The following is a 13384-nucleotide window of genomic DNA, read 5'->3' as shown; positions in this document are numbered from 1 at the left end:
CACCCGGTTTCTCTCGTCAGCGCAGAGAAAACCATCACATGGCGTCTGTTGTGCTTCGCGGCCGCTCTCGTCACCTCGCCTCGTCCTGATGATCGCTCGGGTTGGGCCGTTTGGGATGTTTTGGCCGTGCAGCCTATGTGCCCACTCGATGGGGCTGCTGAGGCGAGCCTCTCTGAAACGCTCCAGTTCTGTCCTTTATTTCTAAGGTGGATGTTGTAACGTCTCACAGTTGAAGTGTTCAGCCAGAACATTCGTCTCGGTCCGCGGGGCGCTAGCTTCTTCCATCTTCTCAGTGTCTGGTCCATCTTTTCGTTGTTTTCAGTTTAGATCGGTGTTCTGTAATCTGCATCCTGATTGGCTGGGTTGGAGCAGTAGCTTGTTTTGGGGCGAGTACGAACAGAAAGTGTCTTTAGCTGTTGTGTGTCGAGCTCAAGGCTTTACTGCCGTTCAGACAGACGCCATAGCCTGAAGCCTGTGTTTTTTTTTTTTTTTGTTTTTTTTGTTTGTTTGGGTTTTTTTATTATTATTTGTTCATTTTCCTGTGAAATGTTTTTAAAATAAATTTGTATTTATTATTTTATTGTTTGGATAGATTTATTTGTTTTACTGTCCTTTTGTTTCTTTATTTTTTTTCTCTCTTGTTTTCTGATTATTGTTAATAAATCCAAACTTCAGCTCTGGTTGTTTATTCATACCTGAGGTCAGACTTATTGATCGGTGTGTTTCTGATAATCATTTCCTGTTTCTAATGAGTCGCTGATAATAAACTGCTGTTGTTTTAATCAGCAGCCTGACGGAGCTCCATCTGTCTGATGATTTTCACATTAAAAGCCCTGCGCCAAATTAAAAGCCTCAGATTAACCTTTCAGAGGAGATTAAATGTCAGCAGGGAACACCTGATGCATCGCACCTGTCTGATCTTTGCATCGGCCACACGCTGATCCCAGTCAGTGTTTTTAACTCTGTGAGCGCCGGCGTGATGCCAGCAGGCTGCTTCCTGCAGCTCTGACCGAAGCTGTCCGCTCGTCGGCGATCGTCTGAAGACAATTTTAAACCTCTCAAAGAATCTGAAACGCATGAAACACTTTTTACTCTTCGCTCTGTGTGACTGATGCTAGACTGGATCAGCGGCAGGGACAGCCTGCTGTGATTGGTTGTCACATTCTTTCTGGAGACGTAGAAAGATGAAACGTACCACCTACCTGACAGCTTACTTTTCAAAGAAAGGGTTTGACCTACAAACAGCATGAAGAGCTTTGTTTTCAGGTTAGATTTGGATCTTCCAGCTTTAAAACTGATTTTGCTGTTCGTGGTATTTGTTGCAGAGGTTTGTAGATCTGTGCAGAGTTAAAGTGAAGAGCTGACATTTAATAGAAATGTTTCCTGTTTTTGTCCCGCTCTACCGCAGGGTCACATGACCTCCCCCTCAAACATGGCTGCACTTGGATTCAGAGGTGTTGGCATGGCGACCATCAGTCAGCAGCTGTCAGATCCATCGTTCGGTTGAGATATCGTGATAAAAACAGTCGTGTGACAGAGTAAAACCACACCTCCACCACCTCCACACCTAAACAACCCGTCAGCTGACTGATCAGTCTTACCTGTCGCCACCTCCATCAGCTGCCTCCTCCCTGAAGGCCTCTCAGACCGTCATCGTGTCCTCATGTTTCCTGTTTCCTCTCAGAACAGTCTGGACCAAACTCCGCTAAACCATTTCTAATGTTCAAGGTTGTTTCCCTGTCGACGTTTCTTTCAGCGTTTTAAACACTTTGGCAGCTAATCACAGCCGTCCAATCAGCACACAGCTCTCGTTAACACTTCTCGCTAACAAGCTACAAAAGGATTAATGTGAGGAACAGAAGAGACGCCGGGAAAGATTCAACAGAGGGACGCTTTGTTCTTCTTTCAACACGCTTCAAAACAAACGCTGCGCACACACACACACACACACACACACACACACACAGCTCTGGCAGTGACAGACTGAGGTAATCAGATTACTGCGCATTTGTATTCAGGCCTGAATGAATCAACACAAAAGGGTAAACGTGAATTACAGACAGTAAACTACATACAGTAAACTACACCTCAGTGTTAGGTCAAGTCTTTGATGAGTTTACTGGTTGGTTGTCATTCCCAGTCTGACCTGATGAGGGCAGTGTTGTGTAAATGTTAGAGCGATGTCATTAGTTTTTGTAACAAAGGTTACTACAGTAATGATTTATTATATTTGCAGACTGTATAGATATATAGATATATATAGCTGTATATATCTCAGCTACACACATGTTGACCTGCAGGCTGGGAGGTAACTAGATTACATTTTTTTAATTTATTTGTTTTTTAGTGTGAACTAATGTTTCATAGTAATATTTTTAATGTAATGTTGCTTTTTCTGAGGTTTGAATTGAAGTCAAACATTATATGAAGCAAAGTAAACCGATGAAAAGTTAAAGATTAAAATCAAACATCTTGGAAACAGTAACCAGTCACATCCATATTTGGCTTTTATCTCTCAGGCAGGCTTTGATGTCGACCAGTGTAGTTAACAAAATAAACCATTTTTTTTCTAATTTCATGTTTTTGACAGTAAGAAATGAACAAAGTGAGACACCGTGTGTTCATGAAGGTTTGTGTCCTTCACTAAAACCAGACCATGGAAATGTAAACATGATGGTCTGTGAAGGTTCTCGGTGGTCCAGGTCGGGGTCGTCTAAGGAGCTTGGAAAGAAAAGCATCTGGACTTGTTTAAGTTCAAGGTTCTTATAAAGGGACGTGAGTATGCCATCATCTCCAAACCCACAGTGGGTAACCTCGTAGTAAAGTCCATCCAGCACAAAGATGATGAAAAAAGGATCAAATTCACTGAGTAACACACTCTTTGTCTTTCACGGCTACAGCTGTAGCTCCCACTGCCGCTCCCAGAGCTGCTCCCAGTGGACCAAACACACTTCCCACTCCCGCCCCGATCCCCACCGCCTTCAGGAACTTGTTCTTTTTCTCTGCACGCCTTCTTGCGTCCTGCTCTTCCATCGATATATTTTCTCTCAGAAGTCGCTCCTGCTCTTCTCTGACGGCTCTCTCAGCCTCCTGCAGCATCTCGTTGGTGTAATATCTTCCTCCGTTTCTCTGAACCATGGTGTTGATCTTCTCCAGCAGCTCTTTGACCTGAGAGGGATCTTTGATTTTGTTGTTAAAAACATGATATCTTCCTCCACACTGTTGGATGAAGCCACTCAGAGACGGACTTCTATTTATCAATGTGCCTATGTTAGCTTCATTGTCCACATCATCTCCATGTGTGAACAGCACCATAGTATAACCTGCTGCTTCTTCTCCAAAGATCTTCTGCAGGATTTTCACTGTTTGTTGTTCTTCTTTGGTGAATCTGCTAATCTGGATCACGATCAGGAACACATGAGGACCAGGAGCAGCAAAGGAGATGCATCTGGCAACCTCTCTCTTCAGCTCGTCTTCAGGTCTATCAGTGTCAAACAGTCCTGGAGTATCAACAACATCCAGGATCTGACAGTCTACCTGATCTGTGATTTTCTGACACCCTGCTGTCACTGAAGAAAAGGCAGCTTTAGATTCAAAAGCTTTTCTTCCTAAGATGGTGTTTCCTGATGCACTCTTCCCAACTCCTGTTCTCCCAACAAGCACCATCCTCAGGTGTGGAACATGTTCAACTGCTGAAGAAGATAAACAGATTACTGCTGTTATTAGTGGGACTCCCTCAACCAGCTCGTCACACTAGGACAGTTACATATACAGAATCAGGGATAGGTGATGATGAAGTACCAAGGAAGGAAAACCCAGGAATGGGAGAAGTAAAACTTACAGCATTACATAAGGACTGATTACTGAAATAAAACAGGAAATGACTCATGACTACACATCTGAACAATCCAAAACAATCACACATCAATCAAAACAAAGCCGAGAATGCTGACCATAAATTCCCTGAAGTTTACGAGAACCAGCAACCAAACTGGCAGAACAGGATTACTCCGCACATCGAAATCCCCCGAAATCAGTTTTACTGATAAGGTCTATCTATCTATCTATCTATCTATCCATCCATCCATCCATCCATCCATCTATGCCATTCAAAGTGAAGACTGGGTGGATTGGCAGGCTCTGGTGGCTGTTGGCTGTAAACGTTCATAAAACAAATCTGTTCTTACCACTGCATGAACCACATGTTTCAGGATTTGTTGTTTCAAACAAATAAACATAAATTTAAAAAAGTAACAGATAAATAAGATATAGACACAGGGCACAGAAATAAAGACTGACAGCTCAGGTAAACAGGCAGCTCTGCAGTTTCTGACTTTTATTATAAAACGTTTGTCTGAACAGTAAATCAGAATAAAACTTGTAGATGTACTTACGAGCTTTTGAGCCGGCCATGCTGGTGCTGCTCAGGATTGTGAAAGCTGTCACAGCTACCGTATTGACATCAGCTCTGTGCGTTCATGAAGATTGGCCCTCCCTTTAATGCCACCATATCACATACAGGAACAACACTCCAGCTGTCACATCAGCACTTAATGACTTGTTAAAGTGACTACAGGGCAGATTCCTCAGTGGGTTTGTATACCACTCCACGCTCGGTCACATAAATAAACCTGTAGTCGTGGGAGGAGGCCACATGGTTGGAAACTGGCTCACAAATGTTTCCTTTTAGGGGAAATTTTAGCCGAACTGCCATCAACCAAAAACTTTTAGTCTTGTTATCAATCATCATGATTGATAACTGGATCATTCCATGCAACGTCAGTCAGTACCATCGACCCCTCAAGTTTGTTTACTCTGTTAACTTATAGAGAGGCAACATTTTAACCTCAAAATACACTGTTGGCAGAAGTATTGACTCATCTGTCTTATATTGTCAGAGACCGGGGTCTGAGGGACCCAGGGCCCATAAGCAGCTTTGGATTTATATTACTTGTTATATGTACATTTGATGTATTGTGTGGCTGTCCCTGGTTTCCCTGCTTGCAGGTATGTGTATGGGTCCATGTATGGGTCTGGGTGTTTCTGGTAGGATGGTTTACAGGCACCATCAGGCCTGGTGGGTCTGCCAGGTGGCTGGCTACACCTGAGGAAGATGCACACACCTGCAGCTGATCAAGCCTCGTCGGAGGAGCTACTTAGGAGTGTGGTGCAGCTCTCTCCGACGCTGGATCGATTCGTGAGATTTCCGTTAGTTTCCCAGTTAGAAGTCAGTGAATCAAAGTTTTGTTACTGAGTGGTGTATTTACGGCTGCTTCTGTTACTTTCCCAGGAGAACTGCGGGACGAGAGGGCAGCAACCACGGACCACACTAAGGAGTGGAGACACAGAGCACTGACACTGGATGAAGACGGGAACGGCAGTCTGGGACACAGGGGGATTTATTGTTGCTCGCTTCACCACCTTGTAAATAAACACTGTCTGCACTGAAGAGTTTGGGTCCTGTTTCCCCACCTCCCCACGGTCTGCCAGCGCACGCCATGACATATATAGTATATATATAGTGACGCACATACATTCTTATATTTGTACATATATTTATTCTCATAATTCCCATAAAGAGCCACTGATGGCTGTTTCCCCGTGTTTGGTGCCACAGCCCGAGTGTTGTTCCTGTGTGTAGGACAGGTCTGGCACCTTGCATTTAAAGGGAGGGACAATCGTCACGGTACAACAACCAGCTCATGCAAAACATTTCGGCAGCAGGCATGTGACTGTGACACAGCTTTAACCCTGAGCAGCACCAACATGGCCGGCTCACTACCTCGTAAGTACATCTACAAGTTTTATTCTGATTTACTGTTCAGACAAACTTTTTATAATAAAAGTCAGAAACTGAGAAACTGCAGAGCTGCCTGTTTACCTGAGCTGTGATGAGTTATTCCTGTGACCCGAGTCTCTCTTTAATCTCTGTTGCTTTTTAATGTTTTGTTTTATTTGTTTCAAACACCAACACCTGAGTTCTTTGTGGTTCATGCAGTGGTGAGAACAGGTCTGTGTTACACAGGCACACCAACCACAGCCTGTCATTTGTCTTCTTAATAAACCGCGAGAGACTAAAGAGACAAATCAATAACTCAAGCTTCATCCCTGAGTGTATACACTAGATCGACAGACGGAGCTCCCACAGACGGTGACTGTGAACTGTGTCCACAAAGTGGAGTGAAAGCTCAGAGGTGTCTGCAGCACCGACTCGACAGAAACTGACTCTAAATGATTTCCTGTAGATGATCAGAGTAATGCTGTTCTGCCAGTTTGACTGTAACTTCTCAGTGTCGAGCTAATTGTGGTTCTTTTTTTTATGACAGTGATAGTTTGGATCGATGTGATGTTTTAGTTCAGCTGATTTCCAGTTTGATTTCAGTCAAGTTTTCTCTGCCCTCAGTAATGTTACCTGTGCTTTCTTCCACACCTGTTGCACTCATCTCAGTATATATACACCCTCATTAACTTCTATCCGGTTGTTCAGTGATGACGTGACGAATCCTACTTCCGGGTCTAAAGTAGTCTGTGTTTAATATGGCTTTTGTGTTGTTAACATGTTTAATGTTTTGTATTTTCTTCTATTTAATCTCAAAAAGCTCCTAAAACAGTCAGTGATCACTGTTGACCTCCCTCGGCTTTTATTACCGCTAATCATTTATTTAAGCTCAGTTTTTAAAACCTTAGGATGTAACTACAGCCCAGCCCATGCAGCAGTATATGAATGACTAACCTCGTATTGTGGATGGATTATCTCAGTTGTTTTCCTGGCTGAAGTTTGGTCCTTTTACAGCATCCTGCCATGCGATTACATTTGTTTCTGACCACCGAGAACACTCACGTTAACTTTTATCGAGTGGAAAAAAAGTTAGCTTGTTTATATTATGCTAACATAGCTGTGTCGCTAGCGGTCACGTAGCACATCATTATATACCAGCTAGCCCAACTTCAGTAACCCTACAAACGTCACTGCTGTTTAGTTTTCTGTCTTCATTTATGCTGGAAGTGATAACAGAGCTGTACGTTTTAATTTGTTTCCAAAACCCCGCAGTCAGGACATGCTATATTGTATTTAGATAGAAGCTAGCGAGCTAACTTCCTGCTAACTTCTAACTCCGTTAAATGTCATAAATTCCGTTTTCATGGATGCCTGGATGTTAAACTCAACTGTTACACCTGGTAGAGCAGAACGCTGATCATTTTATTAAAGATGAAAGACTTTAGACAGTTTTTCAACTCTCAGTAATGCCATAGTGATCGTTTGATATATGGACCTGCAGCGGAGTTTAGGCCCAGACACGGCTAGTGACGTCAGACTGAACAACCGGATAGGTTTATATATAACCACAGAATAATGTTTGCAGGTTTAGGTGAAATTATATAAATACGTCCTCAGCTTAACGATGACGGAGGAAACCTGGTCTTGTTAGGAGAGACGGCATCCATCCCACTTTGGATGGAGCAGCTCTCATTTCTAGAAATATGGACAAATTTATTAAACCCCCCAAAATATGACTATCCAGAGTTGGGACCAGGAAGCAGAGTTGCAGTCTTACATGCCTCTCTGCAGCTTCTCTCCTCCTGCTACCCCCCCCCCCCCCAAAAAAACCCCCATCTCCATAGAGACTGTGTCAGCTCCCAAACAGACAAAAACAAACTAAAAACCAGCAAAAAACAACTTAAACATAAACAATCACAAAGAAAGAACAATACAGTATCCAAAGAGTAAAACAGTGAAATGTGGATTATTAAATATTAGGTCTCTCTCCTCCAAGTCTCTGTTAGTACATGACTTAATAATTGATCAATTCAAAATCCTGCTCCTCACATACAAGGTCTTAAATAATCAGGCCCCATCTTATCTTAATGACCTTGTAGTACCATATCACCCTATTAGAGCACTTCGCTCTCGCTCTGCAGGCCTACTTGTTGTTCCTAGAGTATTTAAAAGTAGAATGGGAGGCAGAGCCTTCAGTTTTCAGGCCCCTCTTCTGTGGAACCAGCTTCCAGTTTGGATTCAGGAGACAGACACTATCTCTACTTTCAAGATTAGGCTTCAAACTTTCCTTTTTGCTAAAGCATATAGTTAGGGCTGGACCAGGTGACCCTGAATCCTCCCTTAGTTATGCTGCAATAGACGTAGGCTGCTGGGGATTCCCATGATGCACTGGGTGTTTCTTCTTCACTCACTGTGTGTCTAAACACCTTTATTGCTTTACAGTAAAAAGCAACTGTTTTGGGGATTTACCCCTCAGCCTGACATGGCTCAGAGACACCACTGTGTGGGAACGAAACACAACAGTTCCACAATCAAACTGTACATTTAACCTCAGTTCATGTCACCAAAGTTCATGAAGTGGTGAAGCATGAACTCCTGCCTCTATAGATACGTGCGGGGGACCTTCTTGCAGCTTCTTCATGTTGGCCTGTGGATGCTCAGGTATCTCTTATTCTACGGTCTGACTCCACGCCTCAGTCCGGATCACCGTCCCTCTCTTTGAGAACACTCAGACACACTGAGGCTACGTCCACACGTACCCGGGTATTTTTGAAAACGCAGATTTTTCTATGCGTTTGCACCTTTCGTCCACACGTAAACGGCGTTTTTGGTCACTGAAAACGGAGATTTTTAAAAACTCCGGCCAGGGTGGATATTTTTGAAAACTCAGTTTTTGCGTTTACGTGGTGACGAGAAAAACGGAGAAAAGGCAGCGTCAAAGGTGTGCGCATTTTTTGACGTTATTGTTTCGGTGAAATGAATTTCTACAATACTGTTACTGTTAATTCTACTCTCTGCAGTGTTTAAATGCTCACATATACACACAGTTACTGTCCCTCCACACATACGACTCGGTTCTGCTTCTATGCCCCAGCTTTGTTTACTTTTTCCCATCGAGGCTTCTAGACTTCTGATTGGCCAACATTTCTACACGGTTAGGAATCTAGCGCCACCTGCTGCTTTGGCATGTTCCTAGCAGCGTTTTCCTTCATTTCTGCCTTTACGTGTGGACGGGATTATTTTTTAAAACGAAAATGGAAAATCTCAGTTTTCAAAAATACCCGTGTACGTGTGGACGCAGCCTTATCCACTCTGAATGACATGCTGATGTCCTCGCTGTAGATCCTGCTGATCAACACGTTGATGCCTCGCTCACTCCTGACACACAGCGTGATGTCATCCATGTACAGGAGGAAGCAGAAGGTCAGTCTCATGTTTATATTTTACTGTTCCACATGATGACTGAGGGACTCCCACTAATAATGACAGCCATCTCTTTAACTTCCACAGCACATGCAGAGGACCTTCACCTCAGGATGGTGCTTGTTGGGAGAACGGGAGTTGGGAAGAGTGCATCAGGAAACACCATCTTGGGAAGAAAAGCCTTTAAATCTACATCCTCTTTTGCTTCAGTGACGTCAGAGTGTCAGAAGGAAACAGGAGAGGTGGAAGGACAGACGCTGGCTGTCGTCGATACTCCGGGCCTGTTTGACATCACCGTGTCTGAGTTGGAGGTGAAGGAACAGTTTGTTAGATGCATCTCCTTTGTTGCTCCTGGTCCTCATGTGTTCCTGATCGTCATCCAGATTGGCAGATTCACCAAAGAAGAACAAGAAACAGTGAAAATCCTTCAGGAGATATTTGGAAAAGAAGCAGCAGATTATACTATGGTGCTGTTCACACATGGAGATGATGTGGACAATGAAGCTAACATAGACACATTAATAAATGGAAATCAGCGTCTGCACGGCTTCATCAGTCAGTGTGGTGGAGGATATCATGTTTTTAAGAACAGAAGTGAGGATGTCTCTCAGGTCAGGGAGCTGCTGGAGAAGATCAACACCATGGTTCAGAGCAACGGAGGAAAATGTTACACCAATGAGATGCTGCAGGAGGCTGAGAGAGCCGTCAGAGAAGAGACTGAACGTATTCAGAGAGAAGATACAGAGATGGTGGAAGAAGAAGAAGCAGGAGGTGCAGGAGGACAGGAAGAGAAAAAGAAAAAGTTCCTGAAGAGTGTGGGTATCGGAGCGGGTGCTGGAAGTGTGCTGGGTCCAGTGGGAGCAGCACTGGGAGCGGCAGTGGGAGCTGCTGTTGCAGCAGCGAAAGAGAAACAATGTGTCATACTGTGATATGAAAAGCAATTTTAATGTTATCATCATCATTAGTTACTGATCATCTGACCTGTAAGAAGTTATTTTCATTCACAACCATCAGTCGGTCATATTATGGATTAAAATTATATTATGGATAATTTGACAGCTGTCAAACTGCACCTGACTCCCTGAATCAGTATCCAACACATTTTTGTTCCTGTGTAATAAAAATAAAATGTTTCTTTGTAAATAAAAAGCTCCGTGAAATCCAGAGTGGATCTGTGGCAGGATGTCAGCTGTGCAACAAGCCCAGTTGTGAAATTTCCTCACAAATAAATATTTCACAGTCACCTGTTGAAGTCATCACAACAAAGAGGAAGTGATTGGGACTGACAGCAACTCAGCCATGAAGTGGTTGGCCACGTAAATCAGCGAGCGGGGGCAGGTGAGGCGCAGAGTGAACGTAGGTCACCAGCTTTCTGCAGAGCCAATCACGACGGACCTCCAAACTTCAGATTAGCTTCATGGAATGAGTTTCCATGGTGACCAGAGCACTACATCCAAACACCAAGCGTAGACCAAAACATTGGATGCAGTAGTCTTGCTGTAAACTGCCTGATGTACTTCTTAGTTGCGGTCACTTCCTAATTGGATCAAATTATTTGCTCTTGCTAACTTGAGAGAAACGTTCAAAAACGCATCATCAGTCCTCTAAGTCCATATTCTAATTTTTTAAATCTTCTTGGGTCCTCATCAGTGATGTTCAGTATTCAGATTGTTACACAAAGAAAAGTAAAGTAACATGCATTAGCTGCTACTCTTCCTAAAAATACTGCCGTATGTTACTTGCCTCATCTCTGGCTCCAGTGCCACACTCCAACACAAATCCCTACCCTAATGAGGACACACATACATTGTTACTTTTAACTTTTACATATCAACCCAAAGCAAAGATAAACACCAATCCAAACAGACTTTAAAGTGGTCGCCACGGTGATTCTGGTGTAAAATAATGAGCATGTAGAAATGGAGGCTGCAGCCTGGCTGCTCGTCAGCCTGTTGAAGTTCAGTCCTGAAAGGCTGAATCGTACTGTGCCACCATATTCCTCCTCAATCAGCGGAGCGTGCAAGAAGGAAAACAATGCCTGTCCTTTGATTTTTTCCTTTTCTCTCTGTCTAGCATGCAGATAACTGAATAACCTTTGTAATTCAACTACAGTAGTATAACAGTTACTGTAATATAATTACTAGCTGGTTTATGGCCCTTTGTGCTGGGATCATGGTACTGGTCCCAGCACAAAGTAAAGGGTTGCTTCAGGCATAAAAATGCCTGTTGGCCAACTGGGTGCTGGTGGACAGCCCGTTCTCACTCCCGAGGCGTAACATGTCGACGTTTTGTCACGTCCCGCGGCGTTACTGAGGAACGCGAAAGGAGACCTTCGGAAGCGCTGCACAGACTAAATAATCGACTCGATCTTTGAGGAAACAAAGAGAAGTGTGGGAGCGATGAACTGACTGGACATGTGGGGACAACTTGTGGAAGAAGACACAGGTAAGACTACTGTGGGCGGGGCATATAAATACCAAGGTGGGAAAAACCCACAGTGTGTTTCGGTTAAAAAGGAAAGCATCTGAAAGGGCTCCTCTAAACGCTCTTCCTCACTGAGAACCAAAACAGAACCTCAAACGTATTCAGCTGAAGAACGACATCAATGCAGAGCTGTGGCTTCTGAGGTATCTGGAGTATTTTCTGCTTTCCTGTAAAACTCCAGGGAATGCAGGAAGCTTGCTCCTAGCTTACAGGAACCTACAGTCGAACTGGCTGAACAGGATCAAAAGATTTCACCTGAGCTCAGTTTCACTCATCAGGTAAAGGCTGTGGACCGCAGTGAGCGTCAATCAGTAAAAACAGTAGAGTTTGTACTTTACTGTCTGTGTGTGGTTTCTTCATGTCAGAACACCAACAGCTGCTCATTGTTGGGTTGTGACCTTTCAATATGAACACCTGTAACTTCATATTGTCAGGTCTGACACCAACCACAGGTTTTCTCAGCAGGAACAATCAAAGCCTTTGTTTTCCTGCAGACTGTGTAAAATAAATCTGTTTCCAGCTCTGCGTGGTAGGGCTCGCTATCGACGTCGACTTCTGCGTTCAATTTGATTGAATTCAGACTCAGGCGGTCAGAAATATTTATTCATTTATCAGCACTTATCCATATTTAATATCCATATATTAAACCGAAGCTGACACTGTGAGACTTCATCAGAGGTGTGAGCGCCACAGCAGAAGCCTTTGTGTCAAAGTAACTGAGGATCAAACAGACACACATGAAGCAGATGTTCTGGCTTCTTATAGCAAATAACCTTAAAATATTCTGCAGTAGAACAAAAACTGAAGCAAACCATGAATCAACACGAACACAACAGCAGACTGGTGCATAATGAGCAGGGAATAATGCAGAAAACAGAGATTTGATGGTAAACTGGTCTGTGAGTACAGAGACAGAGCCGTGCAGGAAGTGGGATTTTATCGTGGTGGAAGCAAAACAGCCAAAGTCAGAGTGAGAGTGACGATGTTTATCATCATCCTCTTTTGCTGCTGCTTCAGTGAATGTTGGTCAGACTGATGAAACCTGCAGCATCAGAGTCAGTGAGCTGTCAGCTTTTAGCCCCGACGGCGTGTCCGTGCTGTCACACAGGACACAGAAATAACCAATCACAGTTCAGTTTAACATGTAGCTCTTGGTTTGTTTGTTTTTCTACTTTTTATCTAGATTGTATTTTATGATAGAAAGTTGGTCTAAACAGTAAATCAAAAGTTTTAAATGTACTTACGAGCTTTGGTGCCGGCCATGTTTGTGCTGCTCAGGATTACAAAGCTTACAAGCTGGCTGTAGTTAAACCTTTACTCAAAAAGCATCTCTAGACCCAGCAGTCTTAGCTAATTATAGGCCAATCTCCAACCTCCCTTTCATATCAAACATCCTTGAAAGAGTAGTTGTCAAACAGCTAACAGATCATCTGCAGAGGAATGGTTTATTGAAGAGTTTCAGTCAGGTTTCAGAGCTCAGCACAGCACAGAAACAGCTTTAGTGAAGGTTACAAATGATCTTCTTATGGCCTCTGACAGTGGACTCATCTCTGTGCTTGTCCTGCTAGACCTCAGTGCAGCGTTCGATACTGTCGACCATAATATATTTGTTTGTGACTTGAGCCTAGGCTAGTGTAAATGGCACCGGTGTGCACGGCTCGCCGTCCACGGCTGTCGGATCCACTTTTGGTCTGCGTG

The 13384-nt window shown here is 43.6% G+C and overlaps 2 protein-coding genes across 3 annotated transcripts; one reads left to right on the top strand and one right to left on the bottom strand.

Moving 5' to 3' along the window:
• Positions 1-1609: 1609 nt before the first annotated feature.
• LOC120730659 (GTPase IMAP family member 7-like) lies at positions 1610-4557 on the bottom strand. Of its 2 annotated transcripts, none has more exons than XM_040027108.1 (2): positions 4395-4557; positions 1610-3692 (listed from the first exon to the last, which is right to left on the bottom strand). In XM_040027108.1, exons 1-2 carry the CDS (start codon positions 4411-4413, stop codon positions 2863-2865), a joined length of 849 nt encoding a protein of 282 aa, XP_039883042.1. In that variant the 5' UTR covers positions 4414-4557; the 3' UTR covers positions 1610-2862. The 2 variants fall into 2 exon arrangements, with proteins under 2 accessions (XP_039883042.1, XP_039883043.1); XM_040027109.1 differs by having other exon boundaries at positions 1610-3689.
• Positions 4558-5585: 1028 nt separating this feature from the next.
• Positions 5586-10366, top strand: LOC120730657 (GTPase IMAP family member 7-like). Its single transcript, XM_040027106.1, has 3 exons — positions 5586-5785; positions 9122-9202; positions 9290-10366. Exons 1-3 carry the CDS (start codon positions 5767-5769, stop codon positions 10129-10131), a joined length of 942 nt encoding a protein of 313 aa, XP_039883040.1. The 5' UTR covers positions 5586-5766; the 3' UTR covers positions 10132-10366.
• The last annotated feature ends 3018 nt before the right edge of the window (positions 10367-13384 follow it).

Source organism: Simochromis diagramma, unplaced genomic scaffold (assembly GCF_900408965.1).
Source record: "Simochromis diagramma unplaced genomic scaffold, fSimDia1.1 OVJJ01000773.1, whole genome shotgun sequence".
Taxonomy (NCBI): Eukaryota; Metazoa; Chordata; class Actinopteri; order Cichliformes; family Cichlidae; genus Simochromis; species Simochromis diagramma.
The sequence above is the reverse complement of the archived record's forward strand: the minus strand, read 5'-3'. Positions and strand labels throughout refer to the sequence as shown.